Source organism: Bos taurus, chromosome 10, assembly GCF_002263795.3.
Source record: "Bos taurus isolate L1 Dominette 01449 registration number 42190680 breed Hereford chromosome 10, ARS-UCD2.0, whole genome shotgun sequence".
Taxonomy (NCBI): Eukaryota; Metazoa; Chordata; class Mammalia; order Artiodactyla; family Bovidae; genus Bos; species Bos taurus.
In genome coordinates, this window is record NC_037337.1 from 35,423,605 (window position 1) to 35,440,523 (window position 16,919).

The 16,919-nt window shown below is 39.2% G+C and overlaps 1 protein-coding gene and 1 non-coding gene across 3 annotated transcripts in view; both read right to left on the minus strand.

The window, feature by feature from the left end:
* FSIP1 (fibrous sheath interacting protein 1) overlaps positions 1 to 12,631 on the minus strand; it is a 211,105-nt gene extending 198,474 nt beyond the window's left edge. Inside the window, exons 1-2 of one of the 2 annotated variants that reach the window (XM_010809205.4) lie at positions 12,456 to 12,631; positions 5,009 to 5,141 (exon numbers count right to left, since the gene is read on the minus strand). In XM_010809205.4, coding sequence (XP_010807507.1) covers positions 5,009 to 5,134 — 126 coding nt within the window. In that variant the 5' untranslated portion in view covers positions 5,135 to 5,141; positions 12,456 to 12,631. Of the gene's footprint in view, positions 1 to 5,008; positions 5,142 to 12,455 lie in introns of those variants that run through there. The other variant, NM_001193138.2, reaches the window with a different exon arrangement.
* Positions 1,766 to 1,837, minus strand: TRNAC-GCA (transfer RNA cysteine (anticodon GCA)). Its single transcript has one exon. It is a non-coding gene; the product is annotated as a tRNA-Cys (tRNA).
* Positions 12,632 to 16,919: the final 4,288 nt, after the last annotated feature.

The following is a 16,919-nucleotide window of genomic DNA, read 5'->3' on the forward strand; positions in this document are numbered from 1 at the left end:
CAAACTTAGACAGCGTATTAAAAAGCAGAGACATCACTTCCCCAACAAAGGTCCATATAGTCAAAGCTACACTTTTCTCAGTAATCATGTACAGATATGAGAGTTAGACCATAAAGAAGGCTGAGCACCAAATAATTAATGCTTTCAAACTGTGATGCTGGATAAGACTCTTGAGGGTCCCTTGGACAGCAAGAAGATCAAAACAGTCAATCCTAAAAGGTATCAACCTTAAATATTCATTGGAAGGACTGGTGCTGAAGCTGGAGCTCCAACATTTTAACCACCTGATGCAGAGCTGACACATTGGAAAAGACGATGATGCTGGGAAAGATTGAAGGCATGAGGAGAAGGGGATGACAGAGGATGAGATAGTTGGATGGCATCACCAACTCAATGGATGTGAGTTTGAGCAAACTCTGGGAGATGGTGAAGGACAGGGAAGCCTAGTGTACTGCAGTCTATGAGGTTCCAAAGAGTCAGACACAACTTAAGAGACTGAACAAGAACAACAACAAAAACTGAAATAGGAACCTTTATAAATCCTTAAAGCAGATGACCTGGTGGGGGCTGGGTGGGAGCAGAGTATGTGTGTGTTAAGTTGCTTCAGTCATGTCTGATTCTTTGCAACCCTATGGACTGAAGCCCACCAGGCTCCTCTGTCCATGGGATTCTCCAGGCAAGAATACTGGAGTGCATTGCCATGCCCTTCTCCAGGGGATCTTCCCAACTCAGGGACTGAACCTGCATCTCTTATGTCTCCCGCGTTGGCAGGCAGGACTCTTTACCACTAGTACCAGGACAGGTAAAAGAAAAATATGCTGGCCTCAGAAAGCCAGAGCCTTGGGCTTTACCACCTACACAGAGCTAGGAGACTAGGACTTGGGCTCATGCAAGACAGGATGGAGAAGACCCTTCCCTCTCCTGCTTCATGAAGCTGGATCCCTTAAAAAGGTGCCTCCTCAGTGACAGTGCAGACTAGAAAAATATATCTATCCAAAAGCACAGGATACAAACAAAAAATGTGTCTGTGTCCCTGGAGAAGGAAATGGCAACCCACTCCAGTGTTCTTGCCTGGAGAATCCCAGGGACGGGGGAGCCTCGTGGGCCACTGTCTATGGGGTCGCACAGAGTCAGACACAACTGAAGCGACTTAGCAGCAGCAACAGCAGTTCCAAGTGGGAAACAGTCTTCCCTGAGAATGTGCAACCATGGGGTCATGCTTTATGTGGGTTTGAATTCCATTAATATTATTCATGAGCTCTGCAATGCTTCAAGATGAAAAATTAGCCAAAAAAAAAAAAAAAAAAAGATTCATGCCAGTGGTATCTCTGAGCCATTTGGTAGAAGCAAACAGAAACTTGCTCTGGAAGGTACAGCTTCAAATCAGGCCCCATAAATTTTCCAAAATTAAAATTTACAATCCCAAAGTTCAAAAGCCATGAACACACGACCAACAGTAAGCAAGAGTCACAATAAACAAAAGAACTTAAGATATTACTATAAAAATCTGATAAAGATTTATGAGTATTAAGATTTAATGAGTATTAAGAAAGAATCCAAATAATACAAAAAGAATAAGATATTCTTTTTAAGAATTCTCCAGGCCAGAATACTGAAGTAGGTAGCCTTTTCCTTCTCCAGGGGATCTTCCCAACCCTGGGATCAAACCCAGGTCTCCCACATTGCAGGTGGATTCTTTATCAGCTGAGCCACAAGGGAAACCCAGAAATATTGGAGTGAGTAGCCTAACCCGCTCCAGTAGATCTTCCCAACCCAGGAATCGAACCAGGGTCTCCTGCATTGCAGGCAGATACTTTACCAACTGAGCTACCAGGGAAGCCCTAATAATAAGCAAGATTCAGAATAAATAAAAGAACTTAAGATATTATTATAAAAAGCTGATAAATAGTTCTAATGAGTCTGAAGAAAGAATCCAAATAACACAAAAAGATTAAGATAAATTTGAAAATAAATGACAAAGAACTTCAAGAAATTAAAAATATATCATTAAGATTAAAAATTCAATGGATAGATTAAAGAACAGATTTGACATAGTATTAGAAAGAATTCCAAGAAATATATATTAAAAATTCCCCAGCATGATGCACAGAGAAATAAATGAATTTTTTTTTAATTTTAAGAGACATAAAGAATAGAAGAGAAAGGTTCAAAAGAAATTTTATTGGACTTCCAGGATGTTAAAATAGAAAAAAAAAAATGCAGGCAATATTTGAAACATATGAAAATACAGTGGCTAAGAAGTTTTAAAAATAAAAATAAAAAACACATATCCTTACATTGAAGTAGTACTAGTCTTCGGAAACACAAATTAAATAAGTCCATACCTAGGGGAGTAATAATAGATATCAAAAACAAAGGGAAAAAAATAAAGTGGCCAGAGAAAAATATCTAAACTAGACAACCCACACTGGAATGAATAGTGGGCTTACAAAAGCCTTCTCACTGGCAACAAAAGAGGCAAGTATCTAAATGCAAAATACAGAACTATAAAACTTTCAGAAGAAAAAACAGGAAAAAAATATTTGGGAACTTGGGTTAAACAAAGGATTCTTAGATACAACCAAAAAATACAATTCTCAAAAGAAAAAAAGCATGATGAATTGCACTTAAAATGTTAAATGTTCTTTAAAAGACACAGTTAAAAGAAAGAAAAACCAAGCTACAGACTAGGAGAAAATATTTGCAAATCATATATCTGACAAAAGACTATTTACTTACTATTGACTTTTCAGAGTTCTTTATGTATTCCAGATAGAGTCTTTTGAACATAAACTTTCCAAAAAAAATATGTGAATTGTAAATAAGCACATAAAAACACAACATTATTAGTCATCAGGGAAATTCCATTTGCACCCTCAGTGAGATATTACTTTATACTTATTGTATATATGCAAATATTTACAGCAGCTTTATTCATAATCACCAAAATCTGCAAACTACCCAAATGCTCCTCACCTGGGGAATGAATAAGCAAACTGTGGTTTACCCACACAATGGAACGCTGCTAAGCGATAAAAAGACGTGAGTGAACAAGCATCAACATGGATGAGTCTCAGATGCAGTGTGCCAGCAAACAAAAGCCAGACTCAAAAGCTACATTTTTTTTTTTAACTTCATTCATTTGACCTTCTGGAAAAGGAAAAACTAAAGGGACAGAAATCAGATCCAGAGTTTCCAGGGATTAAGAGTAGGAGAGACTATTTATGACAGGCTAGCATGAGGGCATTTTTGAGAGGTAATGATGGAACTGTTCTATATTGTGATTGTGATAAGATCACTCCACACACGTGCCAAACTCAAAATTAAACACCAAAAGAGACTAAATTTCACAGTATGTAAAATGTTTAAATTAGAAGCAAAGAAGTCAATGAGATGCTATGTAAATAGATGGGAAGATTTACTATCATAAAGTTAGAAATTCTCTCCAAATTAATCTATAAATTCAAAGCGATTTCAATCAAAACCTCAACAGTATTTTTCATAGAACTTGAAAACTGTTCTAAAATATAAAAACAACAAAAAGCCAAGTACAGCTAGGACAGTCCTAGAGAAAAATATGATGGGGAGACCGATCTCATCAGATATCAAGAATTATTACAATGCTGTAAGAGTTAACACACAGTAATGATGCAGGATTAGATGAAAAAAACATAAGAGTTAAGCTAGAAACTGTATTTTACAAAGCTGCTTGCAGGCTGGATTCTGGATATGTGTTAGTTTCATCCAATTAGGTGCATCTGCACAAAATTTATACCACAGAAATGAGGTAGAAGCCATCTTGCTAAGCTCCTGATATGCAGATGGTCTCTTTACTGACTGAGCCACCAAGGAAGCCCTATATTATTGACAAGAAATATCAAAGGCAGTCACCTCTGCATGTCTAGTCACCAGTTTTATGGTTCTGAGAGAAGTGTAGAATATCAGAGGCAGCAACAGCAGCAGCTTTCAGATCTCTGGATTTTGGATACGGTGGTGTGACTGGGCTTCCCTCGTAGCTCAGCAGTACGGAACCTGCCTGCAATGCAGAAGACACAGGAGACCTGGATTTGATCCTTGAGTAGGGAAGATCCCCTGGAGAAGGAAATGGAAAATCCCACGGACAGAGGAGCCTGACAGGCTACAGGCCATGGGGTCACAAAACAGTTGCACGTGACTGAGCATGCACACACAGTGTGATCTGGGAACCAATGATCCAAGAAAAGTCCCCTCTGTGATTTCCTTTTCAGCTGGCCCTCAATTGATTTAGGAACTGAATTTCTTGTATTCAATCTGGAATACATTCTAGGTTGGAAATGCCTAGAATGTTTTCTATTTCTAGCATTAAATCATGATAGACACTCCTCTAAGAGTTTTGTAATGCGGTCTAACCCATAAGTCAAAAGAATACGTGAGAAGGGAGTCATAAAACTGCAAAGAAAATTTTCACCATAAGCTTCACAATTTTTGTTTCCCACAACCTTAAGACAAATAAACTGCCCCACATCACAGAGAGAAAAAGATTCTTTAAAAAAAAAAAAAATTGAATTAGATATTTTGAGAAAAGATAGAAAGACTAATAAAGATAATAAAGGGAGTCACAGCCGGGTAATGTACCTACTAAATATACACCATGTGGTCTTGATCCAGACTCTGTTTTTTAAATTAATGAATCTTTTTCATAGTTAAGAGTCAATGGTGGCATAGTAGATACTGGAATACAAAGCTTTCTTATGAAAGAAGAAAAGTTAACAAATGAGCATTATCAAAGTACAACTATGGAAAATTAAGCCATACTCTATCCCCCCTACCCCCAAAAGAGGGGAAAGTAAAGAAGGAAAGAGTATTTTCACATAAAAAGATCTAAAGTAACAAACAAGAAATCTATGAGTGCTCCCAGAACACACCTTTTAAAGAGGAACCTTAGAAGGGGATGTTAACAACAGCTCTGGTTCACCAATTGCTAGAGATTGAAAGGACTCGTTTATATCATTTCTAAACAGCAAAGTACCTTGAAGGATGCTGGTTCTGGTGAGAGCACCTCCAAAGAAGCATTTGAACTTCGGCTCCCAGGACGTGTTCTTGAATTTGAGGCTGGTTTTGAAATTTCATCCAAGTTTCCCTTTATAATATCCATTGATATCCTGAAACAAAATTTTAAGCAAGCTGTGACTTGTATGTTTAAATGTTTCATCACTGTTAACATTCAGTTAACTCAGAGCCTTTGTTACAAGGATTATGTTGCTACCAAACTCACAGGACCCTAACTTCATCAAAAGATGTCTATGTCCACGGATCATTACATTTTACATCACTGTAAGTGGAAAAAACATGCTGCCCAGGATGTTAGATTCTGAAAGTGGCTAAAAAAGTGCAGAAGTGAATGCCATTCAGTGGCTTTCTGCATCTCCAAGAGAAACACTTACTGTGTCCTAGGCCTTAGAAGACACTTTCGGAGAACCACACCTCTCAGCCAAGACTCATGCTTCATTGTAATAACTTCCCAAAGCCTCTACTTGCTTTTGGTTTTACTTTCCTTATTCTAGCTCAGCCTTCAGCCTGGGCTCCCTCTCAGCTCTGATTTCTCCTCTCTTCCTTGGTACCAAATCTTCATGGAGTACCTGCTGCTGCTGCTGCTGCTGGTAATCACTCTTCTATCAACCCTGCCCTTCTAAGACCCACAACTCTACTTCTGCCCTGAAGCAACAGAGAACTGAACCTACTCTATCTAGCAGAGGACAGACTTTCATTATCTGGATACACATTGCCAATCTCCTTAACTATTTTTCGGGTGACACCATCCAAAGGCCTTATACCAGTCTGGCTGCTCTATTCCCAGGACTGTTTCCTAAAGCAGGAGATATTAGGCAGGGTGGTTTAATCTAATGAGAAAACTTGAGCATTGCCAGCACCTTGATCCTGCCAAACTGTGCCCTTGATCAGGACCATTCCAGATTTGTTCAGTAACGCTGGGGTGGCATACATGCCAAATAAAATGGAAGAAACAGAGAGAATTTCAGAGTTTGCCTTCTCAATACTTAGCTTTACATATGTGTGACTGGATATCTTCCAACAAATCCTTTCCTAAATTCCTACTGGTTATGAATCAAACCATTTCTCTCATAAGAGAATAAAGGCAACTGCCTCTGGCCCAGCAAGTGAAACAATGTCCTTTTCTTACCCTACAAAATGACTCATCTATCTTTCTCTTTTTGAACAGGGAAGGCAGAGTCCAAGAAAGTTCCGGACACAGGAGGAAGCCCAAACATGAACAACCCCATGCTCCTCCAAGGCACACAGAGGGATAATATGATTTAGCTCCCAACCATTCAATGTACCGAGGCGTCAAGGACCAGTAGGTCAACTCTTTCCATCTCACCAAATGAAAAAGGCATTGATCTCAACATTATTCAACTCTGTAAAAGGGTTTTTGGCTCACTCAGGAAGGCACTGACATTATTATTGTGGGATGACGGATCACCCTGGCCCGTCACATCACAATCAAAAAGCGTAAGTCACTGAAAGGCCAAATGTCTTGTAATGCCCTAAGCAGCCTGTCAAGGGAGACTTATTGCAGTGCACAGAGGGAGCAATGAGATGGAAGCCTGTGCAGAGCCCGTATAATACACGTCAATAAGGGGAGGGGCACAGGGAACCACCAATGGCATGGACCAGCTAAGAGGCTCCAGAAATCTCTCCATTTGCTTTAGAAATAGGTCTGTTCTTTTATGTTTGCTCCTGAAAATCATAAATAAAACACACTTCCCAGGATGGGTAGGGATATAACTAACAATCTTATGATTTGGCCATCTAGAAAAAAGTACGGATAAAGGGCAGTGAATTAGGAACTTAGAGATGTATCTGAGTGTATTAGAAAACAATCTCAGTAGCCACAGAGAAATCCCACAAGAAAAATAAAGCATTGTGCAAGAAAGCAAACAATCAAATGATAATTAAATACTTTTAATTATATAAGCACTGAATATTGATTTAACCAAATACTGTGCCTTAATTATATTGAGTGTATGTGAGGAGTATGTAAAAGGAAATGTATAAAAAATCTAACCTGTCAAAATAGGAAATCAAAGAGAATATCCAAAACTTGATAAATCTAAACAATAGTTAAACAAGCATAATGTTTACAAGTTCAAGATATTTGTCCCTGAAGGATGTGACATTTTTTTCCACTGTAAATATTATACTGTATTTTGACATATTTTACTATATTACTTTATTAAAAGTTTTTTTGCCTTCTCCTTTAAATTGCTTAATAATAAATAAATATAAAATATGAAATCTCCAAGGGACTGGAAGGAAACATACATCTAATTTACATAATAATGAGGTTTTTTGTTGTTTAGTTGCTAAGTCCTGTCCGACTCTTTTGAAACCCCATGGACTACAGCTGCCAGGTTCCTCTGTCCATGGGATTTCCCAGGCAAGAATCATGGGGTGGGTTGCTATTTTCTTCTCCAGGGGATCTTCCCCACCCAGGGATCAAACCCACGTCTCCTACTCGGCAGGAGTGGCTCAGTGAGCCACCTGGGAAGGCACTTTACCACAGGTTCAGTAGTAAAGAATCCGCCTGCCAATGCAGGAGACACAGGTTCCATCCCTGGGCTGGGAAGATCCTCTGAGGGAGGAAACAGCAACCCACGCCAGTATTCTTGGCTGGAGAATCCCATGGACAGAGGAGACTGGTGGGCTATCAGACTCAACTGAGCATGCACGAAAACACCTGGGAAGCCCAAAAATGAGGTTAGTGACTTACCAAGCAGGACATCAAGAGCATAAGTCAAAAAATAAGAGACTAATAGATGTGATCACATAACACTGACTGCTCTTGAGTATCAAACCAAAAAGAAAAAAAAAAACTCTAAATTAAAAGATAGATGAGAAACTGGAGGAAATATATGCAATATAGATAATATACAAAAGATTAATACATTTACATATTTAAAGAGCTCTTATCAACAAGGAAAAGAAGCATTCCAATAGAAAACTGGCAAAGGGCATAGACAAGAAAGGAAGGCAGGAAGCAGGAAGGAAGCAAATCAATATCCTGTTTAAAAAACAAGACCAATTTCTCTAATTAAAGAAATATACAGAGAGGGACCTGAAGGATGATCACAAATCAAAGAAGTAACAATGGTGGGTTCTGGACTAGCAGGTTCATGGGTGTTCTTGTGTCTTCTTTTACCTTTTGCTTATCTCTACTTGCTGGTTTTCTAGTATTTTAAATTCATAATTAAAGAATTTATTTATTGTAGTAAATTTTCTGGAATACATTAAAGTCTATTCAAAAATAAATAAAAATCACCCAGTATTCATCACCCTGAGCTAAACACTGCTGGCACATTTCTTTTCCATTTTTGCTTTTCATGTTTTTTCAACAAAATTGAATCCATGTATTTCTCACTTAACATTAGGTGATCAGCATTTTCTTATTACATTAAAGATAGTTCTAAAATAGAATACTATTCAGTTCTTGATATTCCATTAAACAGAAGGATATATGACCAGATTCTAACTTGCAATAAATCACTGTTAAGAGGTACAAAGTTTTCCTAACATTCATTTCAAGTGAGATTAAACTTTTTCATATAGGCTTGTGAGAAATGCAACCACCATGAATGATTTAAAACCAAAATGGGGACACTGGGCCAATGTAATTTGATGTTTTGGGATGAATGAAAGAATAAAAAGAAAATTAATCCTCCTCTGTTTAGTTACAATGAATAGCCAGCCTTTTTAAAAAGTTGAATTACATTTATTTTCATGATTTTAATGTTTAAAAACTGTGGTGTTTTTTCTTAACTTTCTATATTTGTTTATTATGTAAGAAATATTTGCCTATGAGAGGGGAAAAAGGCAAATAATATAGAACAATGTAAAAGTTTTTCAAGTTCAACTTACCCTCATCCCAAGAAACACAGTTGATAGATTTTTGTAGGTCTTACTTTTTTAGGCATATGCAAACTTTCTATCCTGTAACTACCTACTCCTACCCAACACAAACACACACAAATGGCATGGTACTTCACAACTTGCTTTCTCACACTTTATGCATTTCAGAGACTTTTCTGTAGCACCACACACAAATACATTTCATGCTTTCAAATCATGGCATAGTACTCTATTGCATAGATCTAGCATTTTAAAAATCAGTTTCATTTAGCTTATATGGAAGACTTGCTATAAAAAGCAAAACAAAAATTTACTCAAAATTGATCACAAGCCTAAAAGAAAAACTCAAAACTATAAACTTTCTATAAAATATGTGTGATCGTGGGCTAGGCAAAGATGTCTTAGATACAACATCAGAAAGTGAAAAGAAAGTGAAGTCTCTCAGTCGTGTCCGACTCTGCGACCCCATGGACTGTAGCCCACCAGGCTTCTCCATCCATGGAATTTTCCAGGCATGAGTACTGGAGTGGGTTGCCATTTCCTTCTCCAAAGGATCTTCCCGACCCAGGGATTAAACCCAGGTCTCCCGCGTGGCAGGCAGACGCTTTACCATCAGCCACCAGGGAATCCCTTGGCAGACAACATCAGAAGTATGATTCATAAAAGAAAACACTGATAAATTGGAATGTATCAAAGTTTAAAACTTCCACTCTTCAAACAACACTACTGAAAAGGAAAACAAAAGTCAAATATTGGAAGAAAATATTTGCAAAACACATAGCTGACAAAGGACTTACATCTTGAATATATAAAGAAGTATCAAGACTCAATAATAAGAAAGATTTGAGCAGACACATCACCAAAGATGTATAGATAGCAAGCTAGCATAAGAAGATGGTCAATATCATTAAGCCATGGGAAAAATTCAAATTAAAACCATAATGAGATACTGCTACACATTCAAATGGTGAAAATTACTTTTTTAAGAAACTAACAATACCAAGTGTTGACAAAGTTGAAGCAACTGGAACTTTAATATATTGCTGATGAGAATACAAAAATACAAAATGGGATAGCAGCGTTGCAGAACCACTTGCCACTTTCTTACAGTGTTTAACATACACTTACCTTACAACTCCACAATTTCACACTTGGATATTCACCCAAGAAATGAACATTTGTAATCACACAGAAATCTGCACATAAAGGTTTATAGCAACTTCATTAACAACTGCCCCAAACTAGGAACAATCCAAATGTCCCTCAACTAGACAATGAATAAGCAACTGTGGTACAGCCATACAATGGAACATTGCTCAGCAGTATAAGAAAACAAACTACTGACATAAAACTTAGGCAAATCTCAACTATATACCGCTAAGTTGAAAGAGGCCAGATTCAAAAGTCTCCATAGTATTTGTTTCCAATTATATGACTTCTAGAATAGAGAAAACTATAGGGACAGACGGAGAAGGCAATGGCACCCCACTCCAGTACTCCTGCCTGGAAATCCCATGGACGGAGGAGCCTGGTGGGCTGCAGTCCATGGGGTTGCTAAGAGTCGGACACGACTGAGCGACTTCACTTTCACTTTTCACTTTCATGCATTGGAGAAGGAAATGGCAACCCACTCCAGTGTTCTTGCCTGGAGAATCCCAGGGACGGGGGAGCCTAGTGGGCTGCTGTCTATGGGGTCACACAGAGTCGGACATGACTGAAGTGACTTAGCAGCAGCAGCAGCAGCAGCATAGGGACAGAAAATGGATGACTGGGCATAAGGAAGGGTTAACTACATAAACCAGTATAAGGGGATTTCTGGGAGAATGACGCAAGTGTTTTGTGTCTTGACTGTGATGGTAATTACATAAACACAAACTGTATGCGTTTGTCAAAACTCACAGAACTGCAATATTAAAAGGGTAAATTTTACGGCATGTAAAGAATACCTCAATTTTAAGTTAACCTCTTTGTACAAATTTTTGCTTAGTTATGTTTATATGTCCAGAATATAAAATTGAATTGCTAAGTCAAAACAAAATTGCAATACGACCCAGAAATCCCACTCCTGGGCATATACCCAGACAAAATTATAATTCAAAAGGATACACGCACCCCTATGCTCATAGCAGCACTATTTACAACAGCCAAGACATGGAAACAACCTAAATCTGTCCATCAACAGATGGACATCAACAGATGTCCATCAACAGAAGAGGCAAGGAAAAAGTGAAAATGAAGTCGCTCAGGCGTGTCTGACTCTTTGTGACCCCACGGACTGTAGCCTACCAGGCTTTTCCGTCCATGGGATTTTCCAGGCAAGAGTACTGGAGTAGGTTACCATTTCCTTCTCCAGGGGATATTCCCGACCCAGGGATTGAACCCAGGTCTCCCGCACTGCAGGCAGATGCTTTACCCTCTGAGCCACCAGGGAAGCCCAAAGACGTGGTACATATATACAATTATTTAGCCCATTAAATACATTATTCAGCCGTTAAAAAGAATGAAATAGCACCATTTGCAGCAACATGGATAGACTTAGAGATTATCATACTAAGCAAAGTCAGTCAGAAAGAGAAAGACAAATCCCGTATCACTTATATGAGGAATTTAGTACAACACAAATGAATATACATAAAACAGAAACAGACTCACAGATACAGAGAACAGACTTGTGGTTGCCAAGGGGGAGGGGAGAGAGGAGAGGTGAGGAATGGGAGTTTGGGATTAGCAGAGGCAACATATTAAAAACAGGATGAATAAACAACGTCCTACTGTATAGCCAGGAAACTATATTCAATATCCTGTGACAAACCATAATGGAAAAGAATATGAAAAAGAATATACATATATATATATGTATGTATAACTGAGTCACTGCTATACAGAAGATATTAACATTGTATATCAACTACACTTCAATAAATTTTTTTAAATTGTTGAGTCAAAGAACACTTGGATTTCAAATTTTGGTAAACTACCAAATTGTCCTACAACAAAACTGTACCAGATTACATTACTACCAACAGGGTATGCTGAGATGAAGGCGTCTGTTTCCCCATCAGGGCCAATCTGATTATGTCAAAGCTTTTCACCTTTGTCAATCTGGTACATGTCAAGAAGTATCTATGAGTTACATTTCTTTAATTACCAAAGAAGTTGTCTCTAGTCAAATGTTTACTGCCCACCTTTTTTTTTATTCCTGTGAAATACCTATTTGCATCCTTTGTCACTTATAGACTATTTTAAATGGCTGGTAATTAATTTGTAACACAAGTTCTAGATCTTATGGGCTAGGACAGTGGGAGTCCTTGGTACTAGGTCTTACGGTCAGGAACGTTTGCTACAGTGTCCAGGAAATCCTGGCACAGCCTTCGAGGAGACTGAAGCTTCTCCGAGGTCAGACCCACCGCTCCCTCCCAGGACTCCGGGCCGGCCCCCCGCTGACACCGTCCGCCCATCCCCAGCCCAGCAGCCAGATGGGACTCCGCTCCACTCTGACTGGATTGTAGTCCGGCGACAGAGCTCCGCTGCTAATCTGTGCGGTCCCTCACCTTCTGGGCGAAAACCAGTGTCCAGTCGTCAGAGCATTGACACTCAGCGTCACCCACTGTCCCCCGAAAGGGAGGGGTCTTTTCCCGCCACCGCAGTTTCTCTTTCTCTACAGGTGGAAGAAGCGGCGGGTCCTAAGCCCTCTTGCCTCTCAGAACGCCGTTCCCTTGGCAACCAGAAGCGGACGCTTCCAGTCTCGCGATAGGAGAAAAGGACAGTACCATCTAGAAACAAGACATGGGAGCCCAAGAACGGCTGGGGCACAACCTGACGAAACCCTGAGACCTGAGGAACCTCTACTGTCTCCTCTGTCTTCTGGGCGGACGGCGGAGGGTGTGGAATGGTTTGTTCGTATTTAGGTTGAACTCGGAACGAGGATGTATGGATGTTTGTATGCCTCTGTCCTCACTATTAATATGATGCTCTACAGGTCAGCTTATCCTCTCCGAGTTCAGTTTGCTTCTCCGTAAAATGGGGTAATAATGATTGCTTCCTCACAACATTGTTGTGCGCTCAAAAACAGAATGTTCTGTGAAGTTCTTAGTCAATGTTGGATGGCATGTAAATAAAAAATAGTAATTTTGCCCAGATTGGACCACAATCCAAAGAAGGTAATAATTGCTATTTGCACTTTCTTTCTTTTGTGATTCTAAATTCTCAGCGCATGAAGACTATTTCCCTGGGTCCTCAAATTGACTTTTCTTCATCCTCAGTGCCATCAAATATCTGCTTCTTCCAATATAAGCAGCATTTTACAGTTTACAAGACATTTTCAATACATGGACCTTTTAGCCTCATTGTTAGGTGGTGAGGTATGTATTCTGTAAGTATTTTTCAGAAGATCAAATAGATAAAAGTGATGTGTGCAGAACTAGGGCAGTGGTAGGTGTAAAAACCTGACTGTAAATGTCATCCATATACTTCTACATTCTGCATTTCTATCTCCAGCTCTGAAATCCACATGCTTATCTGACTAAATGACATTGATGTAAGAAGGACCTCAAACTTAAGATGTCAAAAAACTGAACTTCTCCACAGTCCCTCCTCCACCTCACCTTCTTACCTGTCTTACCTAATCAATAACTGCATCCTGCCAGTCTCAGGCCCTCCTTGGGGCCTGAGATAATAATTGCTTCCTCAAGGTCCTCCTTGTTAGTGTTTCTACTCAAGAATTTCTTCCCAGCATTTCTCAGAATCTTTATATGTTTTTCCAAATTAAAAGAAAGTCAGTTGAGAAATCAGGAAAATTGGACAGAGAGTTCTAATTCTCCTGCAAGAATTAAACCTTAGCAATCAACATAGAGATCCACTGATGTCAAGATAAATCAAAAGCAAGGGCAGGAAACACTGTGAGTCAGAAGCTGAGATAAACATTTCAGGAACCAGGACAGGAGCACCTAGGAAGGAGGCGATCACAACTCAACCAGTCAATTTTGCTTGCAATTAGTGTGGTAAGTGTGTGTTTCTGCACATTAACTGTCTTCTAATAGTCATTCTTGCAAGTAAAATAAATGTTAATAAGTTGATACTTATTGTATACTTTACACAAATTCTATGAGTGATAGTCCAAGGAACAAGTTTTTATTCGAAATAAGTTCTTAACTGGGCAATTTCCAACCCATGATTATGTGAAGCGCTGTTAGCCTTGCTTGGAGATTTGTGTGTTACATTATTCAAATGGTACCCACCCAATAATGTTCTCTGTGTACTCCAATATTTGAATATTTGCTACAGGCTACGTCTCATAAATGCTTTTAATAGTTCTTATTTTTTAAACAAGTGCTTCATATAGCATGATAATGAGTAAATAATATGAAGAAGGTTGGAAGTATTTTAAGAATAACTTAAAATTTGGAGAGCTCCTAGCAGTTCTGATCTCTTGTTTATGCATGCCAAATATTAATATCTGTTGGGAATTTGGAAATACTACTCCTTCTCCTTGTTGTTCTTCCAATATGAATAAACACACATACAGACATACATACTCACACACACTGCCAGACACACATACTCACACACATTGCCTGGAACACAGTTCCCCAGCCTTCCATATGGTTGTTTCTTCTCTTCCTTCAGGTGTCTGCTTCCTCAGGTGGGTTTTTCCTGACCACTCTATATTAAATAATAATTCCCATCTCTGCCGTTCTATTTGGCAGGGAGCTAAGTGGTGTCCAGCTCTTTGTGACTTTGTGACCATGGACTGTAACCTGCCAGATACTGTCCATGGGATACCCCTGGCAAGAACACTGGAGTTGGTTGCTATTTCCTTCTCCAGGGGATCTTCCTGACTCAGGGGTCCATCCTGGGTCTCCTGCCTAGCAGGTGGATTCTTTACCTCTGAACCACCATGGAAGCCCTACTCTGTTCCCTTGACACTCTTACTTTTATATAAGGAGGAACGATGCCACTGTTTGATTTCTGATACTAAATGGGCTTCCCTGGTGGCTCAGATGGTAAAGAATCTGCCTGCAATGCAGGAGACCTGGGTTGAGATCCCTGGGTTGGAAGATTCCCTGGAGGAGGGCATGACAACTCACTCCAGTATTCTTTCCTGGAGAAACCCCATGGGCAGAGTCAGACACGACTGAGTGACGAAGCACAGCACAGCACTAAATAGCTGGGTGACCTTGGGTAAATCCATAAGTTTTTATGGGCTATAATTTCCTCATTCTGTGCTAATTCTGTCAGGTGGAAGCCAAGACTCCAACAGGCTCCCAGGTGATGCCAATACTTCTGGTCCACAGATCACTCTCTGAGTAGCTACAGACTAATCTCCAAATGCCCGCACAATGCTGGTATTTCATGAATAAAGGCTATTCTTTCCATTTTTATTTTTGGTGATCAATGGTGCTTCTTCAGAAAACAACACATTTCAGATTTATTGGGGATGTGAGGGGGAAAAACAACTAAGAAAAATCAGGATTGTGTCCAGTGCTCATGATTGACTGTTATCATTTTTTTAAAAACTGTTGCTTACACAGCATAAAATACATATAAAGCAAGTGACTAGAAAGTTCAAATTCAGTAGAAATGTAGTGTCCATTTACTGTTTGTAACCTTTCAAAATAAGTCCCCACTGATAACATTTTGCATAAAACCCACCTCATCTTGAATTGCTTTCTATCATTCTCATTCCCTTTATTTACCTTCTGCTGCTTCCCTTGTATAGATTGTTGAGAGACAGTATGTGCCTTGAGGGCAAACTTTAATAAATTATATTTGTTGTGTATTAGTACACAATAAATGTGTCTTTGTTTCTAATTTCCTGAATTACTTCTATGCCAACCATTGCAATTATACCCTCAAAACAATTCACATTCAAATATGTTAGAGCACCATATTTTTCTCTGCTGTATTCATACCCCACCCCCAAAATATTCTATAAAGAATTATGCCTTTCAAAATAATTCATAAAGATTTCATCTACAGTCAAGATATTTTAAGCTAAAATTTCCCTAGTCTCATTCCAGGTTGGTGACATATGGCAGCGTTGGTTTCAAAGCTGGTTTTTGTTTTTTGTTTTCAGTCTCTCTCTGTTCCTGACATTCTCCTTCTGAGTGGAGTCAGATTTGAATGAATGAATGAGCCCACGTTGTATTCCATCTGGACTCCAACTATCATTCCAGCCTTGTTGTCCCAATTTCCTTTTTCTCACCATGAGCTTCAGCCAAATGTAACACGGTACTAGGAGAGAAACCTCACTAAGAATTGTATCATAGATTCTACAAACTAGATTTAACAGTCATTTCTTTGATGGGCAATTTAAAATGTGTGCTACTGGACAGTTCCCATGACGTGTGAATCTATCTATGGCTTAGTTATTAAAAAGTAACATTTACTGAGGGTTTAGAACATGCCTCAGATACGTCATTCCATGTCACTTCATAACACCTATGCAACAGCACTGTTATTACCCAGATGGGTACTTGAGAAGCAGAGCACGGCGGTTAAGTGGTTTTGCCAAGTTCATTTGGTAACTAAATGGTACTTGGATTCCAGCCCAATTCCAAAGCCTGTTTGTTCTCTTCACCTTCTCACTGGACTGAATTCAAGAAGAAAGTTTACTTGTGTCCACTAGATGGTGCTGATTGCCTTCCGTTAAAAACAAAACTCCAAATCCGCTTTCAGAAACTTACTTTCCTTGGATTTTTAGGTATGATCCAAGAGGCTACTGAACTGAAATATTCTGTTTGTTTGAACTGTGCTTGGGTACGTCTTTAAGTGGGGCTTCTCAGGTGGCTCAGTGGTAAAGAACCTACCTGCAGTGCAAGAGACATGGGTTCTATCCCTGGGTTGGAAAGATCCCCTGCAGAAGGAAATGGCAACGCACTCCAGTATTCTTGCCTAGGAAATCCCATGGACAGAGGAGCCTAGTGGGCTATAGTCCATGGGGTCGCAAAGAGTTGGACATGACTTAGTGACTGAACATGCACATATATAATAGCCATCCAAATAAGTGTGAATTA